Source organism: Neolamprologus multifasciatus, chromosome 9 (genome assembly GCF_963576455.1).
Source record: "Neolamprologus multifasciatus chromosome 9, fNeoMul1.2, whole genome shotgun sequence".
Taxonomy (NCBI): domain Eukaryota; kingdom Metazoa; phylum Chordata; class Actinopteri; order Cichliformes; family Cichlidae; genus Neolamprologus; species Neolamprologus multifasciatus.
Window position 1 is genome coordinate 5716715 of NC_140447.1, and position 25189 is coordinate 5741903.

The window sequence follows — 25189 nt, forward strand, 5'->3', positions numbered from 1 at the left end:
TATTGAGCTTAACCTGCTGTCTCTGGTTAAACAGCAGTGCGGCTGCAGCTGAAAGAATAAGAACGTAAACTGTCTCATAGAGCATGCTTTGGCTCTCAAACACACCTCTCATTTCCCTGTGCTGCTTTCAGTCTGTGCTTAATGTCTTCGTGGTGTCTCTCTCTTAACATATTGTAGTTTGTAAAATCAGTTGCTCTGCTGCTGATGACCGGTCTGATGCTGCCAGTGTGTGAATGTGCACAGACAGACCAGGAAACGCTGGGCTGACTCGTTAGGTAACAGTGACCACTTACTCCAGCTGCTGAAATGAGATGAAGCTGTATGGGTATCCTGTAACTACTACTCTGTAAAAAATATCCTTCATTAGGAAACACAGAGATTAATTTACAGATCACTTTAGTTACCCTGAGACAGTTTACATGCTGTTTTGAGGAAGGCAGCTTCATTCAGTCCTGCAGGTGTTAGCTCAAGAATGATGTGTGATTTTAGATGTTTTGGTGACACCTAGTGGTAAAAAAAAGAAAGACATTAACTGAGGGTGCGATCAAAGGTTTCTAAGGGGAGTAAAGGCACCTGGAACTAGTGATGTGCGGATCGATACTAAAATATCGATTCCTCCGATACCAGTCATTTATGTTCTAGAATCGATTCTCATATTAAAATATCGATATTTTAGTCATGTAGGGTAAATTTGTAGTTTATCATTAACAGGAACACAGTGGAAAGAAACTATATCATTTGGATTGTCTACATTGGAAGGAACTACTTCCTCTTCCGCCTTTAATAGTCATGTGCGAAATACGGCTGTATAAATGTGTCGCAGCCCCTTGACGTGCGCACTCACAACAATGGTTGAGCGTAAATGGAGTAATGTGTGGACGTATTTTACCTCCACAAACAGCCAAGATGCGGTTTGTGATACATGTGGCAAGAAAGTGAGGTGTTGTGGCAACACCATTTACCTCGTCAAACACCTCAGAGTAAATCATATCACAGAATATGACGAGCGTATGTTGAGGCAACTGAAGAGGAGGAGAGGGACAGGTGCTGCTAGGGCGAGACAGACGTCTCACGGAGTCCTTTAGTGCTGCAGGCAGGCAACATGCTCAAATAGCCAAAACTTTAGTTTTCTATATGATAATTCTGCATTATTAAGTGATAAGAACAAGTAATCTGATGTCCTGTAATCATTATGAAGCTATAATTTGAGATACAATAAAAGATACAGTAAAAAAAAAGATTTTGGACAAAGTATTGGTATCGGATCAGTATCGCCGATACCACCCTGAATTTTACTTGGTATCGGATCGGAAAGCAAATCAGTGGTATCGCACATCACTACCTGGAACTATCTGTAACAGTTACTTTGTTCTTTACTGTCATCACCGTAGGACACACTCAACATTGGTTTTTATGAAAGTCAAAGAAATGTCAAAAATGAAACAGTTTAGACTGATACTGTCTGTAATTTTAGGTTTCACACCAAAATCTGATGATATTCAAAAGCAGACTGTGAACATTTAATCTGGCTTCATGAAAGGCAGGAGTTACACAACCTCTCCACCAGGAAGAGGGAATATCTGCGGGAATACATCTCATGTCAGTATAACAAACCTTTTCACTATTTATTCCTGATTAATATGTTAACAGGATATAATTCATATATATTTTTCCCTGGTAGTTTATCTGTTGTATGACTTGCGTAAACAAGCACAATAATCTTCAGGACTCGACTGTTACCACAGCAACCCACATCAGTATCTTCTCTGTGCTCGTGGATGTTCTGTGCTTCTCTTCACGGTTATCAGGAAAGGTACACTTTTGGACTGCATGCATCCTTTTAATTCCCTCTTTCTAACTTTAGGGCAGACATTACTCATAAAACTGCTCATAAAAGAAAATCACTTTGCATTTTAAAGTCAGCCTATCAGCTCTTCCTGCCTGCTGAGGCCTGCTGCCATTAAAGTTCATGCAAAGTGTCCCTGATAGGAAAGCCACTTTGCAGAGACAACACATGCTACTTTAATGACCAAAACTTTCCTTTAACCCCCCCAAAAAGAAAAACACAGGACAATACTTCAACTTCCTATCAGCAGGAAAACCTGAAACACTTTGTAAAATGATATTTACAGAGAACAAAAGCTTGTATTAGGACATGAACTCTGGAACCAGCAGAGGAAGTAACAAGTAATTAAAAAATGAACAAAACTCTGATGAGATCGTTTCACACAGTTGCACGTTTTGCACAATTATATGTTTTTATAACACTCTTAGAATAAAGCTTGACGACATGTCCTGGGGAGGAGTACAAAGACATTTTCATGTGGATGTACGCAGACACACTGATAAAATAAGAGCAGGAAGTATTCAAAGGCATTAACCGCTCAACCAGGAAACAGTATTTCCTTGTAGGGCTGAAAAGTCTAAGCAGGTCATTTGCATGTCCCTCCTTTGCTCAGTCATGTTTACAGTGTGGGAAGAGAGCGCGATGAAAGCTGCTCTGTGTTGATCCAGTTATAGGCTGAGCTGTCTTGGTGCTGGTTCCACAGCAATGTGAAGCCTGAAATTCACACTGGTAAGTCATGTGTACGTCAGCCTATACTTTTGTATACTTCATACTGATGTTCTGAAGTTTCTCTCTGTAGTTGTCTCCGTCCTACCGTCCTTTCATGGCATTTGAAGGAGCTGCGGCCAAAAGGGCCAAACTCGTTGCATCCAGGGTCCACTGGGGCAACACGGGCCCCTGTGTTTCCATTACAGACCAGGACACTCACGGTATGGAAACTACGTGCACTTTACACACCAAAACTAAACAATAGTTGTTTGCCAGTTTTATTCTCGTCTGCTTAAAATCTCATGTTGCTAATATAAAGAGAACTAAAGATGAATCAGAATAATAGTTTCCCAGATCATGTTAGTGTTTTCATTACTTTCTGACATGTGACCCACAATACGTCCAACTTGTTTCCAAAAACAGCCACATGCTTCTTATTGTATTAGAAAGGACGTCTTTACTGTTAAAGTGTAAAATGACCACGTCATTGTTGCTGTTATGGTGCAATCTGTTAGTAGAAGCGTCTTGCTGCGTCTCTTTGTGTTTACTGTCAGTGGTTTCTTTATTTGTTTGTCCACGACAGGAAATTCAAGTCAGGACAGTATTGGGAAGTGGCTCAGCACCAATGTCACTCAGTGAGTATCGAGGCATGACTACAGACTGCTTTGTCAGTGTAAACAGTTAGCGATCAACCTCTAAGATTACAAAACACCACTTCACTTATTTGTAGTTTTGTCACATTTTAACTTACCCAATATGATAGAAAAACGCATAATAGACGCAGCATTTCATGCCTGCAGAAGTAGCATCACCAGCAGGGAGAGATGATATCAGCAGTGAACAAAAACATGTCAGAACCATTAAGCTAAGGGCCTGGTATGTAATACATGTAATAATGTCTGTAATAATAATGTAATAATGCGTTCCCATTATTACGTTCATGTTGGCTTGAACATATCTCCCTCTGCTGGCAGCACACTGCAACTTCTGCAAGTGTGTCCATTTCATGTTGAGGAGCGGCACGGCGTGCCTGTTACACGCTTCGCCGCCGCACTTTGCTATGAATTTTTCACACGCCTAGTTGGGAACTGTTAAGCCCAAAATACAATTATTATTTTAAATCACTCATCTAATGAGTGACTAAGCTAGCAGCAAAATGAAGGGTTCAAATCAAACGTTTGGAGTCTAAATTTGACCGAATAGTGAATGGAAATGACTTTTTTTTAAATCAAATCTCAATTACACAGAAAACCTGTGTTCACCTGGACACCCCCCCAGCTGGTTTGTAAGGATTCACAGAAAGTATCCTGGACTTATATATATAATGTTGAAACATGAAGTAAATCCTTGTGTGGGAGAACGTATGTGAAGACACACTTTACTGACTTGGCCTCTTGATGCAAGAGGAAAGGTGATCATTGCAACCTTCTCTGGTGACGATGGCTTTATTAACTCTTCTTCTATGATCACAAGCTGAAAGTTACAATGGCACCAGGGTCAGTAGTCGGTATACTGTCAGCTTACGTTGCAACAACACCAACAATGTGTTCTTAGAATAGAATAGAATAGAATTCAACTTTATTGTCATTGCACATGCACAGGTACAGGGCAACGAAATGCAGTTTGCATCCATCCAGAAGTGCTTTAGTGATATAGATATATTACAATATATATTAGCAATAATATAGATATGTAAGTATGTTACAGAAATGGGTCTATTATGGTATGTTATAATGTACACGGTGTGAAGTATGTTATGAATATTCTATAACTATAAGTATGTACAGGCTATGAACAGGATATAAATATGAAATAAAAAAAAAAAACTATACAGAAATCTGAGATATACAGTTATACAGAAATGTGAACTATGCAAGTTATAAACAGTTGTAGGATTAAAAATTATCGTATGATTATTTACACAGAACTATACAGTAGTGCAGTTAAGATAAGTGAGATATGTGGATAATTTCTACAGAGGTATATAAAGTGCTGGTGGTTGTGAGTGGTGGTTCAGTCCATGTTATTATTGTGTGTTTGAGGGTACGGTTGTCCATTGGGTGTGTGTGTAGGTGGTTGTGGGTGTGTGTATGTCCAGTCCATGAGTTTAACGTGGGTCAGATGTCAGGAGGCAGAGTTCAGGAGTCTGACAGCTGTGGGGAAGAAGCTGTTCCGGTACCTGGTGGTCTTAGTCTGGAGGCTCCTGTAGCGCCTCCTAGAGGGCAGGAGGGTGAAGAGTCTATGTGATGGGTGACTGGGGTCTTTGATGATTTTCCCAGTCCTTTTCAGACACCGCTTCCTGTATATGTCTTTTATGGCAGGAAGTGGTGCTCCGGCGATGCGCTGGGCAGTTTTCACGACCCTCTGCAACGCCTTCCACACAGTACAGACAGCTGGTCAGGCCTGAGGACTGCTTTTAATAGATGATGAGTTTTTATTGGGGTATTAAATTAAACAAAGACAAAAGATGAACTAAGCCACACTGATCAATATGATTTTGAGACTTCCTAACATCATTGTTGTTCTGTTATGCTTTGTGCGTCATAGTTTTTATTTGATCATGAGAAACATCCTCAGGTGTACTCAAACTCTAGACTAAAGTAAAACACGAGCAAAATAAGTAATAAACTATTTACTACTACTTAGTAAATAGTTTATTACTATGACTACTTTACTACTATACAGTATTTACTATTTAAAGAAATAGTAAATACTGTATAATTGACCTCATTTTTGTCATATCTGTGGAGGAGATTGAGGATGAAGATGGAGCATACTGTTGCCACCCTTCACACACAGTACCCAGTGTTAATAAAGGTGCCCACAACAATATTACCGTATACTGCCCACATTATGTGTGCTTAAGTGGACTACTTAGGATGTTTATTTGATGAATGAAATAAAAATATAAATAGTTTATTTTTAGCTTGGAGACGAGCTGCAGGGATATTTTAAGAGCATGTTTAGAATATGATAGGTGGTGATAGTAAACGTATCCCGACTCAGCGAAATGATCTCAGAAGTGATGGAAACTTACCTCTGTGTGTGAGCACTCTGTTCCTCCTTCTCATAAAATGTGACCTGTGTTTGCAGGGAAGATGCAAAGCAAGAGCCACAGCAGGAAGACGCAGGTACGAACAATGGGAATCCTTCTGTTTCTCTTTTGCCTGTCAGCTATTTCACGCCTTCACTCCGGCTCAGCTGTATATTGTTTTATTCTTTGTGTGAGTTTGTGCTACAGAGTGGTGAGTACTTTGTTTGGATTCGATTGTTTCTGTAGTCATCTAGAGCGCTTTTAAATGAGGCAGAGAGCTCCGCCTGCAAATACGAGCAGAAAATGTTGGTTGTTCTATCCTGTAGAGTAGACGCTGCAGATCCTTGATAGACGAAGCTGTCTGATCAACAGATGTTGTTCCTGCTGTGCGTTTGTTATACAGTCTATTTGAGATGATCCAGTCTCAACATCCTTTGCTGTTTAATGTTTTAATGAGTTGTTTTTATCCAAAACGGCTGCCGCAGTCATCATCATGCTTTTTACTGAAGAATGTAACTACATTTGAACTAAAACTGAAAATCTGGTGGTTTGGAAATTAAAAGCTGTACCAACAACATGCACACATTTATGCATGGAGCAGTATGAATTATGTAAGCCTGCCTTACCCCATCCTGAAGCAAGCCTATTCAAACAGCATGCAAATAGTGGTTGAGAACACCATGGGAACAACAAATAGTCCTTATGCCTCTTTCCCGCTCCCTGAAGAAAAACATCCAGCTCGCCATTGTGTCTGTAATTCAAGGCACTGTTGCTTCTTTGTTACACGTGTTTAAATCAAACGAACCTCACACTCTTCTCTGTTTGACTATAACGAGTCACTCACAGTGATTCTGTGGACTTTACAGAACGATGAGTTTGGGCTACAATATGTAGAGAAGAAAATATAACTTTAAGAGAATAAAAACATGGTCATTCGTGACATTATTATTCAACAATCATGAATAAACACATGTTTCTTCAATATTTCTACGTACCTGCACTGGAACCATGTATTTTAACATGGCGTTATAGATCTCAAATCAATGTGCTGTTCTGTCAGTGACAAACAAAATCTAATGTGTGAAAGGGAAAAGTAATAGACAAAGATCTTCTTCATTATTATTATTATTATTATTATTATTATTATTATTATTATTATTATTATTATTATTAATAATAATAATAATAAATGAAAGTGAACAAAAAGTGAATGAAAAATATGCTAGAAGGCGTGGTATACATGCAACAGCATAACCAAGGGGCTGGCATAGTTTGCAGTAATATTTGTGGTGGTCCAAAGGAGATACGTCACCAGGGGTGGTTGAGAATAACCAAGCTAAGCTCCCATGGGACTTTCCGATACAGACGGACAAAGTGCTAATGGCTAACCAACCAGACATAGTGGTGGCCGACAAGCAGAGAAGGAAGGTCGTGATCAAAGATGTAGCTATACATGGTGATAGCAAGATCAGGGAGAAGGAAGACAAGGAACTCAAGAAATACCGAGGTCTGAGAGAGGATCTGGAGAAGAGGTTGAGAGTAACAGTGGCAATAGTGGTTCCTGTGGTAATCAGAGCACTCTGGGCAGTGACTCCCAAACTGGGTGAGTGGCTCCAGCAGATCTCAGTAATGACATCTGAGATCTCTGTCCTAGGAACACAAAGATACTGCGCACACTGTCCTACTGGTCAAAAGTGTTACAAGGAAGGAAGAGTGGTGAACAAGCAAAATTAGCCAAGACTAATTAAAGAGCAAAGGCTGGTCCGTACACAACGGACAAGTTACTATAGAAGCTCAAACTGATGAAAGACAGAAGGTGACCTCATCTGATGAAACACATTTTCTTTTCGTGGAAACGTTTGTAAAAGACATGGATGCACTATGGGAAGAAAACAAGCTGGTGGAGTCAGTGTGATGGTTATGTGTGGCTGGGAGTCCTTGGCTTCAACCATCCATGTGGAGGTGTCTTTGCCACTTACCTGAGCATTGTTGCACTATCCCATGGAAACTGTATTCAGCAGGCCACTGTGCCCTGCCACAAAGCAGGAATGGGCCTCAGTCCATGGAGGCTACAGCCCACAATTCACAGCACTGAAAGGGTCTGTTGCTAACATGTTAGCATCAGATACCTCTGCACACCTTCAGGGGTCTAGTAGAGTCCAAGGTCTGTGTAGCTGAAGGGGGACCAACCCAATATTAGGCAGACATGATGTTATGCCTGATGACTGCAACATAGTTTCAGTTGTACGTACACTGGGTGGCTGTAGCTCAGGTGGTAGAGCAGGTCATCTACTGATCAGAAGGTTGGTGGTTCGATCCCTGGCTTCCCCAGTCTGCATGCCAAATATCCTTGGGCAAGATACTAACCCCAAATTGCTCTCCGATGCATCCATCGGAGTATGAATGTGTGTGAATGTTATCTAGAAAAGCACCTAGAGAAATGTGCTTGTGCGAATGGGTGTGAATGGGTGAATGCACAAGTTGTGTAAAGCGCTTTGAGTGCTCAGAAGAGTAGAAAAGCGCTATATAAGAACCAGTCCATTTACCATTTACTTACATATATCATGTTCAATTTCAAACTAAAGGTATATTTAAATGATAATTAACCTTCTATATTCAGGAGGAAAAATGAACCTTGACAGAAATAAAGATTTGATTCATATTGCGACATGGAAAACATATAATTATACGATTCTTTCCATGTTGACCTGGCCCTGTAAAATACTGTAGACATTTGTGTGATTTCATGTTGCAGTCAGTGGTATACTTTCATCTAAGTGTATCTGCTTTGGCAGAAATAGAAAATGGAAACTGCATTTACACTTTTTGCACTTTTCTAAATGTCTAAATGAGCATCAAAGACATTCTTACTGTAAACACCTAATCTGCCATTAATGGCCAATTAAATCACCAGTTACCCTTACATGTCTTTGGACTGGCAGGAAGCCAGAGTGGATGCTTGTATATCACTTCCTCTTGGGATTGTCTGTAAATCTTAGGCCCTGACGCTGTTGATGCACATTGCTGTAGTATTTTCTGGTTCTCACAATGCTGTATGTTCCCTTTAGGGCCTGTGCAGAGGAACCCCAGCAGTGACGATGACTTGGCGCTCGGTGTAGAAGGTAAATAGTGTCATTTCCTGGACTTGTAAGGCAACATCACCAGCAGGGATTCCTTACAAGCAAACAGAGCTCGCAGTTTAGGAAAATAAGTCACGATTAATCTTTCAGTGTATATCTTTCAACACCAGCAGAAAGTTGCCAGGATATCTTGTGTATTTATACTGAGGACAGAGTTGCTGTGTTGACACGTCACCACAACTATCTCAGTGTTTAGCTCACAGACATCAGGACAGACTTCTTCGAGTACAGATTTAGTCACAAACATGAACTACAGCCATCACAAAAACAATCTGACGTTTGATGCACCAGGATATAAAAAGGGTCATTTATTCGCTGCCAAGTCTTAAAATGAGGGAACCTCAGAGAAGCTATAGGAATGACATCATCATCATATCAGTGTAAAGGTGCATTGACTCATTTCACACACTGCTTTTTGGCTTCATGTGTGTTAGATAAACACGGTGGAATATGTAGCGTGTTGTTGCCCGTCTGAGGTGAGACTGCACACATGGTTTTCTATCACAGACTGATTTTTAAAACCATGTCCTGTACTTTCTTTTTATTATGTGTGTTTGCACTGTTGGCTTGGTCTGCGGCTCATTTGCTGATGACCTGTCGATCAACATGGTTTATTCAGTATAACATTAAACAAACAACGAAGCTCATAAAATCACCATGAACGGGTTTACTGAGGTCTCAAAGCCACGAAGCTGAGGACGTAATGATCACAGAGCTACAGACCTGTTTCTGACTCCCAGTCTGGGAGAGGGAGGCAGGGGCAAGTGCCAAAGCTTAAACATCCTCCAGAAGAAAAAAGGTGGGAGGGTGAGGGACAGAGAAACACTTTCCTAATATAGCTCACGTTTGACAGCAGACCTTTACAGGTTGTACCGACTTTGAGATGTGTTGTTCCTGCCTTCCTGATGTTTCTGTCTGTGTTTCTGTCATTTATACCTCCACATGCTCTTTTTACTTTGCTGTTTGGCTAACACGACCTTTCTTCCCTGCAGCGTCTTTATACGCCAAACAAGGAGTGAAGACGGTCCAGGAGTTTCTGCGGTAAGGAGATCGCTCTTCTGTCAGTCATCAGAACCACACAAACAGCAGTACAGACGGAGTCTGTTGTGACACAGCACAGAGCTCCATTTAAATGCATTTACAGAAGAATAGCTCATAATCAACCAGCACAGACGGATGAGTTTGTTGTTATCAGTGAAGGTGATTTGAATATGGAAGTGCTGATCGTTTTACATCAAGGACTAACTATTGAGGATGCTTTTAGAGGTTGGATTTAATATGGTGAAATTTAAGGTGGGAATTAATCGAGGTACGTGCCAACATTGAATTTCTCAATGAACAATATGTTAGGGTGCACAATAGCAACAGTAAGATGTTTATTATAGTTCAGAGCCAAGGAGTTTCCAAATCTGACTGTAACCGACATGGTGGCATGGTAATTAGCTCTGCTGCCTCACAGCAAGAAGGCTCCGGCTGTTTCTGTGTGGAGTTTGCATGTTCTCCCATGTGTGGGTCTCCCACAGTCCACAGACATGCAGTGTTGAATCTAAAGTGCCCATCGGTGTGCATGGTTGTCTGTCTCACTGTGTTAGGCCTGCGTCAGGCCCCGCCTCTCGCCCAATGCTAGCTGGGACAGGCTCCAGCCCCCCCTCAGCCCTGACAAGGAGAATGGATGGATGGATCTATAACCTACTAAAAACTATAAAACTATTAAATAAAAAAAAGAAGCAAAGACTTTCAGGGTTTAACTCAGCGCCAGGGAGAGGCTGCTACAAACACATATAACTTTCAGTTGAAGCAGACTATAAGATATTACACATCATTACATTAGAGCTAAGTGGTGAGTGAGTGCCACTTCCAAACTGTGCTTCATTAGAATTAATAAAACATGTTACAGTGATACCATCTAAAACTACAAATATAGTTGCACAACTACAAGTAATATTTACTAGGCAAATGAGCTCACGCTCCCCCTCTGCAAAGCACATCGTTTGCATAGAAAGTAAAAGGATCATGGAAAAGCTATTAGTACAATAAATATGAATCAGCCAAGAGCAAAGGGCCAAAGACAACAGGCTCAATCGGGTAGTGATCACCAAAGACCAGCAGAAGATGTGAGTGCACAATTAAATGTATTTTCTCTTTTCTGTCTCTTCTTTAGTCTTGATTAGCAGGTCTGGAAAGATTGTGTGCTTCTGCTAGCTTACAATATTAATCAGATCTGATGGTTGAAATACCCAAACACTGTACTCTAATGTAACTTGAATGTTTACAAATAAGCATAATAAATAAAATAACACTAAATGTAGGTATCTATCATAGTGTTTGAGCCTTTAAAGAATATAATGGGATTTCTGGTTTGGGTTGCATGCGCACGTATGTAGAAGGAGGTACGAGATAAAAAGCTGGTCACTCTGATGAGCTACAGGTCACATCATTTAACATCGGTAAGAAAGAAGCTAGGCCATTAAATATAATGCAATAATCCACACATGACAGGTGTCATTGTCTCTGGCTCTCAACTCCAAACCACCTGGTTACTAATGAATATGTAACTGAAGGACTTCATCTATGAAAGCTTTTTTAAACTAGAGCTGCACCATCGTCGCTAATTCAGATTTGAACCTGCCAAATCAAGTTTTGCAGAGTCTGATTTCCAGCATATGCAAATAAAAGCTCACTTTTCTTCAACAGAAAAAGGTTTCATAATAAAATGACTTATTAAACTTTGTACTCTCTTTTAAACTACAATAAGTTACAGTATCTTATCTCACATACAGTGCTCTGCTGTACTTTTATTTTCATTTTTTGTATACTTGATTAATCCCCTGTAGGGAAATTACACTCTGCATTTAACCCATTCAGTCAGTGAGGCAGCCACCAATCCAGCCCCGGGGAGCAGTGTGTGGGGACGGTGCCTTGCTCAGGGGTATCTCAGGGTAGCCATTGATCGTGGTGTGAACGCTCTACCTACTGAGCTATCTCCTCCCCCCCTTTATGCTAAAAAATTCCGGTTGCTAGCTGATCGAGACACATCAATGCACTTGTTCGATATTATTTTTCTTATGTTACGAGCTGAGCAAATTCATTGCCATAGTTTTGGAAGCCATAGAGTTTTACCATTCTTGATTGAGTTAAGTTATAAGGTACTTATGACTCAATAGCCTCCTTAAATGTGCTTTTCTTTTCCTAATGCTAATTCAAATATTGTCAGTGTGTCAGGATTAATTTAGCCCAACACAATCATGTGGCTTGATATTGTCTATCTTGCTGAAATAAGGAAGCTTCCCCTGAAAAACAGCCCTGTGACATTACATGATCAAAAGCAGTGGGGGAACCTGCAGGATCCATGGAAACCTATGCCATGGAGCTCCGGGCACGGAACGTTTATTCCAATGCTAATGCTAAAGGAGGTCTGGAATTCTGCAGGCCGACTTGGTGACTCCTCACTATAACTATCTGGCTGAGCTGCTGTGGTTCCCCAACACTTTGCAATAATACCAGTTATGGTTAATTGTTGAAGTGGAGAACATTCAGTGAGCTCTTTCCAATGAGTCATTCTGTCACAAATGTTTTAAAGGCACACTGCTCGGTGGTTGGTTTTATAGACCCATGGCAATGGGAGAGAAAACACCTGAATTCAAAGGTTCAGTGGTCTGTCTATTTAATATATGCTGCTCTAAAATCCATGTTTATCATAGTGTGTTAATAGGCTTTCACAGATGCACTAATCCACTAATCATCAGTGATGATTCTTAGATAAACATAAATTACTCTGACAGTTGGTACGGATTCAGATTGAAGGATCAACATCACTGGCATTAACGGAGTCAATCGAGGAGATTACAAATGCTATAGATCAGAAACAGTATGCAGCTGGATTGACACAATCAGTCATGTCTTAATCAATAAACGGTAAATAGTACGGGATCAGGGGGATTGTACTGCACTGGGTGACAGGAAACAACTTGTGAAGCTGGGTGACTATTCTTCATCATGCTTGGACATCACATGTGGCTCTGTACTGGGTCAAAAATTGTTCATTATCTATAATAATGTATTATAAATTATATTTGTAAGGTATCTAATAATAATAATAATAATAATAATAATAATAATAATAATATTTTAAAATACTGTTAAGTATCCTCGATTTATATATAAATGCATTAAATCAAATAAAACCTCTGCTTTGATTGTATCATACAGGTGGAGCAGCTCAGGTCCAGCCCTTAGTAGGTGGAACAGCATTAGCTCAACAACTTCAGGTCACTCTGGACCACTCAGGTTAAACACTGACCGACACACAACAGAACTATACAACTGGAACTATTTGAATCGGTTCTGAGCAATTATACCTTCTCATACTTGCAGAGTGATGGATGTACTTAACCTATGGAACGACGACCCAGAAGAGATCCTCTTGGACCTGGGCTTTGGCTGTGATGAGCCTGACCTCTCTGGACGCATTCCTGCACGATTCATTAATTATCAGTCTCATGCAAGAGGAATAAATCTCCAAGTGTTTCTAGAGGCTCAGAAAAACCGTCTGGACCTGGAGAACCCAGACGTCAGTAGTGAGTCCAACTGATTCCTTTTTTCTTATATAAAATATTGACATCTGGTCACATTTGCTTTCATACTGTCATCAGTGAGGTCCACACTAATGGAGGCTGATGAGATCTGGGTCACAGTCAAGCCCCCATCAAACTCAGATTGTTGATAGAAAAACAAACAAAAGCCTGTTTTCAAAAGTATCTTGAAGGCATCAGACTTCAGCACACACAAGGAATACTAAATCTGTGCTACAAATACACAAAACAATGGAGAGACATTGTGTTTGTGACGCTGTACGTTGTATAATCAAGTCCATATTTCCGAAAACAAGACTTTCTTGTTTTTTTTCTTCCTATCTCAGATCGGTTTAGACAACTTGAGGTTCTACAGCAGGTCACTACAGCATTCTCCAGCTTTATGGGATCTTCCTCCTCTCCAATGAAAGCAACACAAGTATCTCCTGAGGCCCAGGAGAGGAGAAGGCGCATGAGCATGCTGTTCAGACGAGCATCAAAAAAGTCACTTGGCCAAATACACAGGAATAAAACCCAGGGCCTGACTACACCTGCTGCCAACTGTGTTCCTGCATCTGAGTCACAGCAACCCACATCCAGCCCTAGAGACAAAAACGTCGGCTTAAAAAGAGTTAAACCAGGCTCTCTAGAGACTGCGTCTCTGAGTACTTTGGCAGAGGAACAAGGAAATGACCCAGATCTTCAATCCCAACATCCCTTGGTTTATTTACTATCCCAGGAGGGAGCGCTCAAATCTGCACCCCTGAGAGAAGGTCACCCCTTGGCAGCTAAATCTTTCTTACAGAGGAAGAAGAGCCAAGGACAGATCAGGGAATCGTTTGAAATGGAGGAGGCAAGTTGAAGTCTGTTATAGAACAGAGAAGCCCTTAAAACCTGAAATATGAAAAAATGGACAGTTTTTTAAAATAGAGAGTTTAGTGAACAATTTTGTTTACAAAATTAATTACATATTAATTTCCATATATGACTTTTCATTTGTATCATTTATGCTACATCTGGTATTTTTTTAAATAATTGCTTAAAAATGTGTTGTGCAATTTAATTCGGTTTTTCACACCATTGTTTTTCTTGTGACATTACCAATAAGTTTGATGTGTCACATGGCCCTCTTCCTATTGTATCCAAGATGGCCGACTTCTAAATGGCCACCATGGTCACCACCCATCTTGAGGAGTTTGCCCCTCACATATACTAATGTGCCACAAACAGGACTTTAATATCACCAACCATTCCCATGTTATTGCGGTGTATCCATATAAATGGCCCACCCTGTATATCTAATATTTTTCCTTCTGTGTTGACTTCCTGTGAGTTTTACTAATCACACACGTTATATTTTATGTCTCATTCTAGATACAGAGCTTTGAGGAAAGCAGTGTCGCAGTGAGCTACGTGGGAGGAGCAGAAAACTTTGGTTAGTAAAACTGTACAATTACAAAGTAACAAGACTGTAGCAATTAAAGAAATATCAGCAAAGTTTTCTCTTCATAGAAGTAACATGGAAAGAGGACAAAGTGGATGCTTCATTCAGGTGCTACATGATCTGTTAAATCTCTGCTGTTTTTTATTCGCTCACTATTTTTTATTCAGTCCCAATTATAAAAGGATAAAAACTTCCTCATACATGAAACATCTGGGATTCTTTGTAGGTATGTAATTCATGGACATAAACAGAGCACAATTACATTATTTGCATGCAGTTTTACCATCATGGAAGAGTCTACCATGATCCAGAGATGCAAAGTCGTTACAGGCTTTGGTCATTTTCATATTTGGATCATCGCTGTCAAACCAAGTATTACATCAATCGTCATCATGTTGTAATTGCAGCATTAATATGTGATCGAGGGAATTTTATTGCATTGCTCTATCGCACCCTCAAGTGCAGAGACCAGAGCATGTTTAATATTTACACAGTTGTGTTTTAGGTACATCTAATTAAGCTTTTGCTTAAAAAGCATACACTTGACCATACTATACTTCAAATACACTTGACTTATACTTGAACCTACACTGAAGAGCTTGAGATGTTGTCCAATTATAGGCCCATATGGTAAATGCTAAATGGGTTGTTTCTTATATAGCAGCTTTCTATTCTCTCAAAACACTCAAACCACTTAAGTTTCCAACTTAACTTTCATGCTTTTTTGTTCCTGGAAAAGCTATTAGACTTACTACATTTTCAATGGTCTAAAGATTAAACAAGCACTAAGCAGCACTAAGAGGAACTTCTACAAGATCTTTGCACAACCAAAAAAAAGTATCTGCCTTGGACTTGACCTGCTTTATCTGTGATACAATCATATCCGGCCCACAAGATAATTTCATATGCCAAGGCAGACCTTCCGAAGACAGTAGTGGTACAGACCAGGTGCACAAAGAGACGGGGAGCCGGATTTAAATGCAAGCATGTCAGGAAAAAAGTGGAGAACTGAGCGAAAAATGTAAAATGAGCAGCATCTGGCTGCAGTTCAATGATATTGGAGACTGCAAAGCGGAGTGCAGAATTTATAAAATTAGGAACTGGATGAGGTGATACCGGTGTTTATTTTCAGCCACTTTTATTGTGGAGGACATAAGGTTTCAAACTTGTCCAAGGCTTAAACCTCATGTGTGTTCTCCCATTAAGTTAAGTCAAGTGGCTTTATTGTCATTCCAACCATGCATAGTGGTACAGTACAGAGACAACGTTACTCCAAGACCATGGTGCTACATATCAACACAGGATGACATAAAGTGCAATGTGCAAAAACAAAGACAGTGCAACAGTAGACAAAACAGAACAATACAGAGACAAGACAGTGCGGACACAATAGTGCAATAGAAATGTGCAAAAAGTAACTTGGTGTATGAAGGTGTGTGTGTGTCGGTCCAGTCACTGGGTGTTCAGGAGTCTGGCGGCTTGGGGAAAGAAACTGTTTCACAGTCTGGCAGTGAGGGCCCAAATGGTCCGGTACCTCTTGCCTGAAGGCAGCAAGATGAAGAGTGTATGTGAGGGGTGTGTGGGGTCCTCCACAATGCTGGTGGCTTTGCAGATGCAGTGGGTGCCATAAGTGTCTGTGATGGAGGGAAGAGAGGCTCCAACGATCTTCTCAGCTGTTCTCACTGTCTGTTGTAGGGTATTGCGATCGGATACGGTGCAGTTACCATACCAGACAGTGATGCAGCTGCTCAGGACGCCCTCGATAGCCCCTCTGTAGAACATAGTGAGAATGGATGGAGGGAGGTGGGCTTTTCTCAGCTTCTGCAAGAAGTAGAGATGCTGTTCGACCTTCTTAGTCATGGAGCTGGTGTTGAGGGACAAGGAGATGTTCTCCGCCAGGTGGACACCAAGGAATTTGGTGCTCTTGACGACCTCCACAGAGGATTCATCAATGTTCAGTGGACAGTGATCTCTCCATGCTCTCCTAAAGTCAACAATTATCTCTTTTGTCCACATTCAGAGACAGGTTGTTGACTCTACACCAGTCTGTTAGCTGTTGCACCTCCTCTCTGTATGCTGACTCGTCATTCTTGCTGATGAGACCCACCACAGTCATGTCATCGGTGAACTTGATGATGTGGTTTGAACTGTGCATTGTTGCACAGTCGTGAGTCAGCAGAGTGAACAGCATTGGGCTGAGCTCACAGCCCTGAGGGGCTCCAGTGCTCAGTGTGGTGGTGTTGGAGATGCTGTTGCTGATCCGGTCTGTCTGAGGCCTCTCCGTCAGAAAGGATCCAGTTGCAGAGGGAGGTGTTCAGGCCCAGTAGACTCAGGTTTCCAATCAGGTGCTGAGGAATGATTGTGTTGAATGCTGAACTGAAGTCTATGAACAGCATTCGTTGAGGCAGGACACTGGGGACTTCTTTGGCACGGGAACGATGGTGTTGGCCTTGAAGCACATTGGGACAACAGCAGTGCTCAGGAAGAGGTTGAAGATATCAGTGAGGACATCAGCTGGTCTGCACATTCCCTGAGCACTCTCCCAGGATGTTATCTGGATCAGCAGCTTTCTGTGGGTTAACTCTGCGAAGCGTTTTCCTCACTCAGCAGAGGTCAGACACAGAACCTGGTTGTTGTGAGGGGGTGGACTTCCTCACCAATACATCTTTCTGAGCATCAAACTGTGTTCAGCAGAAGTTGTTCAGCACATCTGGTAGAGAGGTGTGAAGAAATATTATTGTTATTGTTATTATTATTAGGTGTTGCTACCAGTAGTTGGTGATGGCCTGGAAGTGGCTGTGGATTCTTCTGCCATGCGCGTGCTTCGCTGCTCTGACGGCTTAAGACAGTTTGGCCCTCGCTGTTCCCAAGGCTGCCTTGTAACCTGCTCTGAAGGCGGAGTCTCGAGTCTTTAGCAGCTCACGCACTTCTGCAGTCATCCACAGTTTCTGGTTGGAGCGTGTTATGATAGTCTTGGAGTCAGTGACATCATCGATGCACTTGCCTGTGTGCTGGTCACAGATGATGTGTTCTCCTCCAAGTTGGTGCAGTCGCCATTTCATAGAGCTTCCCTGAACATGTCCCAGTCACTTTGCTCAAAACAGTCCTGAAAAGCAGAGAGAGCTCCTGCAGGCCAAGTTCTCACCTGTTCAGAACTGGTTTCCAGCGTCTGACGAGCGGTCTGCATGCTGGAAATAGCATAACAAGTGGTCTGAGTGTCTGAGGTGGGGGCGAGACTTTGCTCTCTACATGCTGAAATGTTTGTATAAATAAGATCCAGCCCATTTTTTCCCCTCACCGCAAAGTACACATGTTGATGCAATTTCAGAAGCAGTGACTTGAGATTTGAGTGGTTGAAATCTCTGGCGATAATAAACAGTCCATCGGGTGTGAGTTCTGCAGCTCGCTGATTGCCCCCTTAGCGTTAGTGCTGGGTGGCATTTACACTGCTGTAATGAACACCGCAGTGAATTCCCGAGGAAAGTTAAAAAGGTCTGCATCTAACAGTCCTAAACTCTACCAGCAATGAGCAGTAATAAGAAACAAGCACAGAGTTCTTGCACCATTCCAAGTTTATGTCGACACACAAGCCACCACCAGGAGTCACACAGAGCTGCATTTCTGTCTGCACGTAATGAAATGAGCCCGTGAAGCTGAATGGTGGCGTCTGGAGCTCTGTCACTGCGCCATGCTTCTGTAAAATGCTGCATGCTGCATCTCTGTAGAAACAAAGATGCAGCAGTCCCTAAATTCCCACTGTGTGGTCTGCTCACTGGACAATAAACTGGACTACATCTGACTCAAACAGCAAACGTTTGAGAGCAGGATAGATGGGAGAGCTTGGATTTAAGCTTAGTAGTAAATGCATAAAAATAAGTCTCAGTTCAGTATTGAGCATTAATAATAATAATAATAATAATAATAATAATAATAATAATATTTCTTAACTTGTTTGATCTGCTAGGTTTCACAGCATTTCCTGCTGATAAAAATAACCCTATGCCCATTCATACTACACAAAGTAATTAAGCAATAAACAATTAAATGACTGTGTGACAGAAAAGTTTCTGTTTTACATTTTCTACTACAAGATCAAAGTGGTCTGGGGCATCCGTTGTCAAACTGGGGGACTACTGGAGGGATGTGATTGGGAGGAACAGCTTGCCTAATCTAAATCCTGAGAGTACAGAGTCTCGTCTTTATTATTGAACCTTTGTGATTCTTTCAGTTTGTCTATAATACCCTTTATGTTTAGCTTAAGGGCATTTATATAAGGTAGGGCAGTGAAGGGAATACTTTGAATCTCCTGATTCGCACTAAAATGCCTTCCTGGAAGGAAGCAAAGACCAAGGATAAGTAGGACATCTTGCACATCACTGGGAATGTATAAACTTCAAAGGGAGTCCCTACTGTGGTCACAAAACAAGGTGGAGTCTAACCAGTAATTTTCTGTCAAAGACATTGTTTATTAACACATACTTGGTCACAAGCAATACCAGTAACTGACTCCAGGATGAACCAATGCCAAAACAACAAACAAAAGCAGCTATCTTTCAAGGAGCTGTGCTAACTTATTCCTATGTGACAAAAAAACAAGCAAAAAACGAAACAAACAGAAGACATATGCTAAACCTAACTCCCTAAATGAGCAACAGGAGAACAAGTGTTCAGAGCAAAAAAGCAGTTCAGCTCTTACGTTTCAGTGATCTGTATATATACACAATGAGTAAGTTAAGCACAAGGACTAGCAAGAAACCAGCTCACAGACACAAGGCCAAGCAAAGCTAAGGGTCTCTCCACAAGGAACCAGAGAATAATGTTGCTGCTGTCATTTGCTGCAAGGGAAAAGCTGTTGGGGACCGGTGGTTTTGACATGCCCATATGTTCAAAGTACCAAATATCATGGATATACATGGATTCGACCAATCTGGAGGAAAGGTTTGTGAGGTCACAATCTTATAAAAACAGCGCACAGTAAAAACACAGAAAAAAAGCTACAATGAACAAGGGTTAAAAACAATTAAATCCATTATATTCAGCTCCATACGATTATCGCAGCAATTCAACTAGCATGAGTTGACTGATCTCGGTTCGTTCTATGACCCTGAGCTGTGGCTGCTGATGGAAAGAATGAGACTATGTATGCAAATTTCTTTCTCTGAAGGGTGTCTGAGCCTGGGGCAGGCACTGGACATGCTGGAGAGATTGTTTCTATTAGCTGGCCTGGGAACAATAGACCTCTAGAAAGTGTGGAATAAAAAACAGATTTCCCACAACATGTTTTTAAAACGTTTTAAATTCCAGTGTTGAGACAAATACCAGAGATTTTGATAAGTTGTGGATATAATTCCATGTCCTCTTTCTCTTTGTCTCCTTCATTTGTTTGAGCAGCGAGAGGTGTAATGCGGACCAACAGCTGCCAGTCAGACAGCAGTGGCTTTCTAGAAGAACCCTTCATACCACTGGTCCCTCATTTGGCATCACCAGGATCTGAAATCATCAAGGTCTCTTCTCTTGTCAGTGCAGTCTCACTTTTCTCACAGTCTGTCAAGTTTATTGAAATGCAGGGCACTACCCTAATGCATAACACTGACACTAGATCGTAGAGTATACTAAGTTGATATTTAGGATATTCAGAGCATTTGAATGTTTAGATGTTTGACTGTATTTCCTGTTTGATTTCAGGCTCGCTCAGGGTTTTCAGGAATGAGTGGTGACAATCAGGACAGTGAGAAACCAGAGTCTTCTGCTTTTTCTCCTCATACTGACAAATCTCCCACCCCTGCCTCAACAATGACCTCTTGTGGTGTTAATAAATATCTCCCTTCCTCACCCTGCCCTTCACCACATTCTACTATAGACTCGAGCTCTTCCATAGCTTCTGCCTCACTGCCTCTCTCAAGTTGTGACCTGCAAATTGCAAACACTGAAACAGCACCAAATCAGGATCAGTCTCCACCCGCTTCAATACAAAGTTTTTCTTCTGGTCCTATATCGTCTCAGCATCCCACTTCTCCTCCTTTACCTCACTCTGCTAACAGAGAGATCTGTTCTCCACCCTCTTTGGTCTCTCCCAAATCACTCAAGTTAATCTCACAAACTCCCGAAAGCAACAAAAACAAATCTTTTTTTCTAGATTCTGATGGAGTAAGTTTTTCAAAGTCAACTGCTGAAACACAAAAGGAAGAGGATGAAAGTCTCCCTTTGCTCTCTTTTCATTTGGACAAAGCTACTCCATCAGCACCACCTGTTTTGGACTTCTCAAAATTAGAGGAAGGTTTTCCCACACCTTCCTCCCTTTCTTATAAACTTTACATCCCAGTTTGTCAGCCTGATGTGTCATCACAATCACATCATCAAAATGACCTCATAGACCCAGCTTCAGGAGAAATTTCAGACCAGTCAGAGCAAGTTGTCTCTGAACAGCATAGTGCAGTCTTACCCCCAGAGAACAGACAGCATTCTCACGATAACAATGATCTTGCTCTATCCTGTCCGATCCAAAATGGTACCAAGATGAATGATATACTGTTGGAAAAATTTCAGAGGAATGAAAAACATCAGGAAGAAAGTGAGGGACACGTTCCCCAACTTTCTCAAGAAGCTGTCGTTTACATCTCAGACACAGAAACTCCCACTAATCTGTCAGAAGGTTCTGCACCTTCACCTTCTGAAGTAGAAAGCCAGTCAGAAATGGATACACTGGTCACCTCCTCTACTGTGCATGATGACATGTCAGCAAAGACAAAACACAACGATATTAGAAAACTCTATCAAAAACACGTTGCTGGTAAAGAAAGTGAATCACCCGGGAGTTACATATATTTACACAATCAAGCTGCACAGGCACACAGTGGAGATGAAGTAAAACCCAATAATCTCATTGCGATTGAGAACTTAGATCTGGTATTTGAAACCTCAGTAGATGACTCTGACAATGAGAATATAGATTTAGATGACTTTTTTCAGCAGCTTGATACTGAAGGGCGAGTCTATTGGGCAGAACCCATCCAGTTGTCCAATCCAACCCCTGAAGCGTCAGGAAGCTTTGAAGTCTCAGATGGAACTCCTGGAAATCTTCCTGTAGATTCATTTCCTTCCACGGGCAATCCCATCCCTTTACCGTTGTCATACTCAGCGAACACAGACAGAGGCCAGACCTCAAGAGCTGCAAATGGCTCCTTGGATGTACCTTCCTCACTGACATCCACATCCCAGTCTGCAATCCCGAATGTCAGACCATCAAATCGTTCTGTTTCAGTTCAAATGCCGTCATATCTGTCTTCTCATATCGTCCACAGAAAGGATGTTCCATACACTCCTGAGTCAAAAAGCACTCGTCTCCCTATCGTTCTACCTTTGGACACCTCCAGCCCCTTTCGTGCTGTCCAGTCATGGACAGACCTGCAAATTCAGCGCAATACTCTGACCAAGAATTTATCATACGGGGCTCTTCATGCTGTTCCAAACAAAACGAATTTGTCCATGAGTTGCCCAGGAATGACACAAAGACCAACACATCAAGAGCTCTTCTCTTCATCTCCTTCTTTCTTTCACCTGTCTAATAATTGGAAATCACAGGAGACTATCCCTGAGATGGCTATAAATTGTAAGCCAGAGTCAGTATCTGTAGATACAGGACTGTGGCCGGATGAGCAGGAAGAAGACATGAACAGAAATGGAAATGAAACTCAGAAGCAACTTTGGGAGGGCAATCAGCAAGACACCATGGCCTGCTGCTGCTCCTGTGACCATACCTGCTGTATTCACAAGAGTAACAACAAGGAACCCACTTTCGGAAACAGTCCTGTGAGTAATACCACACTGTCCAGTATCCTTACTTAATTTTGTGTATTTAGCCAAATAGATTTATGTTGATACCCTCATATAAAATTCACACCCTTTTACGTATAACTTCAGTTGCTGGACTACATGTATTTAAGCACCACAGTGAGTAAGGTTTGGTTTTATTTTACGTCTATAGTCTTACAGTTTTTCAGGTTCCAAGGCCGATAGGCAGTGTCTGATGAAAGTAGTTTATTTGAGTTCCATTCAGAGCTGAACTTTTAGGCCCCGAGGACTAAAGTTATTGGGACTGCTGTCCCTCATCCAGCACTTCCCCACAGCTGGTTCTTATGACTGTGAGTTTGTCTGTATCAACCAGTTCTTCCACATTAAACTGTTCAATAAGGTGCACTGGGCACACAGGGTAGGTAGGAGCAGGGATGGTTGCATTAAGAGATTTGATTGAGCAAGAATGAGCTGCTGTCAGTGCTTGTGGGGCTGGTGTGCAGCAACCCTGCAATCTAACTGAAACCTATTTATTTATTTGCACGGCTAGAATGGGACTGGTAATTTTGTTTCAGGCAGCCCATCGTGTTTGCTAAAGAAATCAGATCACACACACAAAAAACCCCATACTGCTTCACTCCTACACTTCTCCACATCTGGTGCTAAAAACAGCAGCCTCCTGTGACCGTGAGGCTGGTTACTAGTTGTTGTTGGTACTACTGTTGACAGTGCAACATCACCAAAAGCTAATGTCATTAATTTGAAACACTTTGCTACATTTATTGTTAGTTTCTTCTTTTTTTCTGTTTTAGCTTTTGAGCTCCACCTTTTTGGCCATTCTTCCACACAATAATCTGTTCTACAAGGTGCGTGAGCACACAGCGAAGATAGGGGAGCGCCCGGTTGCGTTATGAGATTTGATTGGGCAAAAAAGTGTCAGTAATGAAAATGAACAAATGGGCTACTGTCAGCGCCCGATGTTGCACATCTTTCATTGGCCCAATGCATTCAACTCATTGGCCTAAAAGTGCGTCGGCCCACTGGGAAAATCCCCGGTATGCCGGATAACCAGTCCAGCGCTGTTTATTAGGGATGGAAATCAAGAACCGGTTCCAGAAGCACAGTTCCTTGGAATTGTTAGGCTGTTTGCCTATCAATCTTGCTTATTGGTTACACTACAACTAGGTGATTTGACTTCATTTGTCAGAGAAGGAAAATGCTAGTGTATATGGACAACTTTTATTTTTATTGCACAAAAGGATGTGAGCGATGGTAAAGCGGAAGTTGCCTCCAGGACAGAAACAGCTGCATTATGCTGCTAACATCACTTTGGCTTTTTGAAAGCATCTGCACAGACAGCATGCTAATGCTAAGATAGCAAGACGGCATGCAAACACCAAGCTAGCCAAAAGTCCAGAGTGATGTAAGCTGAAAGCTGTGTGAAAGCTGACCAAACTCATGAGAGGTCTGGCTGCAGCTTCTGTTTCTACCTGCTTCTGTTCCTAAAGTAAAATCACTGTGATACTTGGTTTGAAATATCGTTTTGCTGGTTTTCACTTTTGCTTTGTGGTGTTGGACTCATGTAAATGGACTGATTCTTATATAAATGGATTGATTCTTATATAGCGCTTTTCTACTCTCTCTGAGGACTCAAAACACTGTATACAACATGCCTCATTCACCTATTCACACCTACTCATACAAACACTTCTATACTCAAGTGCAATCTAAAAACATTCACACTCCGATGGACGCAGTGGAGAGCAAAATTATAAAATTATATTATTATTATTATATAAAAATTATAGACCCAAATACTGAGATAAAGATTATACAGTGGGATGCAAATGTTTGGGCAACCTTGTTAATAGTCATTATTTTCCTGTATAAATCATTGGTTGTTACAATAAAAAATGTCAGTTAAATATATCATACAGGAAACACACACAGTGATATTTGAGAAGTGAAATGAAGTGTATTGGATTTACAGAAAGTGCAATAATTGTTTAAACAAAATCAGGCAGGTGCGTAAATTTGGGCTCCACAAAAAAAGAGATGAAATCAATATTTAGTAGATCCGCCTTCTGCAGAAATTCCAGTCTCTAAACGCTTCCTGTAGGTTCCAATGAGAGTCTGGATTGTGGTTGAAGGTATTTTGTACGATTCCTCTTTACAAAACATCTCTAGTTCAGTCAGGTTTGATGGCTTCTGAGCATGGACAGCTCTCTAACTCACACCACAGATGTTCAATAATATTCAGGTCTGGGCTGAGATGAACGTTCCAGAACGTTGTACTTATTCTTCTGCATGAAAGCCTTAGTGGATTTTGAGCAGTGTTTCGGGTCGCTGTCTTGTTGAAAGATCCAGCCCCGGCGCAGCTTCAGCTTTGTCACTGATTCTCCAGAATCTGCTAATACTGAGTGGAATCCATGTGTCCCTCAACTTTGACAAGATTCCCAGTCCCTGCACTGGCCACACAGCCCACAGCGTGATGGAACCACCACCATATTTTACTGGAGGCAGCAGGTGTTTTTCTTGGACTGCTGTGTTCTTTTCCCTCCATGCATAACGCCCCTTGTTATGTCCAAATAACTCAGTGTTAGTTTCATCCGTCCACAGCAGCTTATTCCAGAATGAAGCTGGTTTGTCCAAATG

At 41.4% G+C, this 25189-nt stretch overlaps 1 protein-coding gene across 5 annotated transcripts in view; it reads left to right on the forward strand.

Moving 5' to 3' along the window:
• Nucleotides 1-1595: 1595 nt before the first annotated feature.
• itprid1 (ITPR interacting domain containing 1) overlaps nucleotides 1596-25189 on the forward strand; it is a 28172-nt gene continuing 4578 nt past the window's right edge. The window contains exons 1-12 of one of the 5 annotated variants that reach the window (XM_085173085.1): nucleotides 1596-2575; nucleotides 2646-2775; nucleotides 3138-3189; nucleotides 5648-5799; nucleotides 8657-8710; nucleotides 9721-9769; nucleotides 12938-13015; nucleotides 13103-13305; nucleotides 13647-14152; nucleotides 14674-14734; nucleotides 20135-20259; nucleotides 20429-22552. In XM_085173085.1, coding sequence (XP_085029211.1) covers nucleotides 2670-2775; nucleotides 3138-3189; nucleotides 5648-5799; nucleotides 8657-8710; nucleotides 9721-9769; nucleotides 12938-13015; nucleotides 13103-13305; nucleotides 13647-14152; nucleotides 14674-14734; nucleotides 20135-20259; nucleotides 20429-22552 — 3510 coding nt within the window. In that variant the 5' untranslated portion in view covers nucleotides 1596-2575; nucleotides 2646-2669. Of the gene's footprint in view, nucleotides 2776-3137; nucleotides 3190-5647; nucleotides 5800-8656; nucleotides 8711-9720; nucleotides 9770-12937; nucleotides 13016-13102; nucleotides 13306-13646; nucleotides 14153-14673; nucleotides 14735-20134; nucleotides 20260-20428; nucleotides 22553-25189 lie in introns of all 5 variants that reach the window. The other 4 variants (XM_085173084.1, XM_085173086.1, XM_085173087.1 and 1 more) reach the window with 4 other exon arrangements.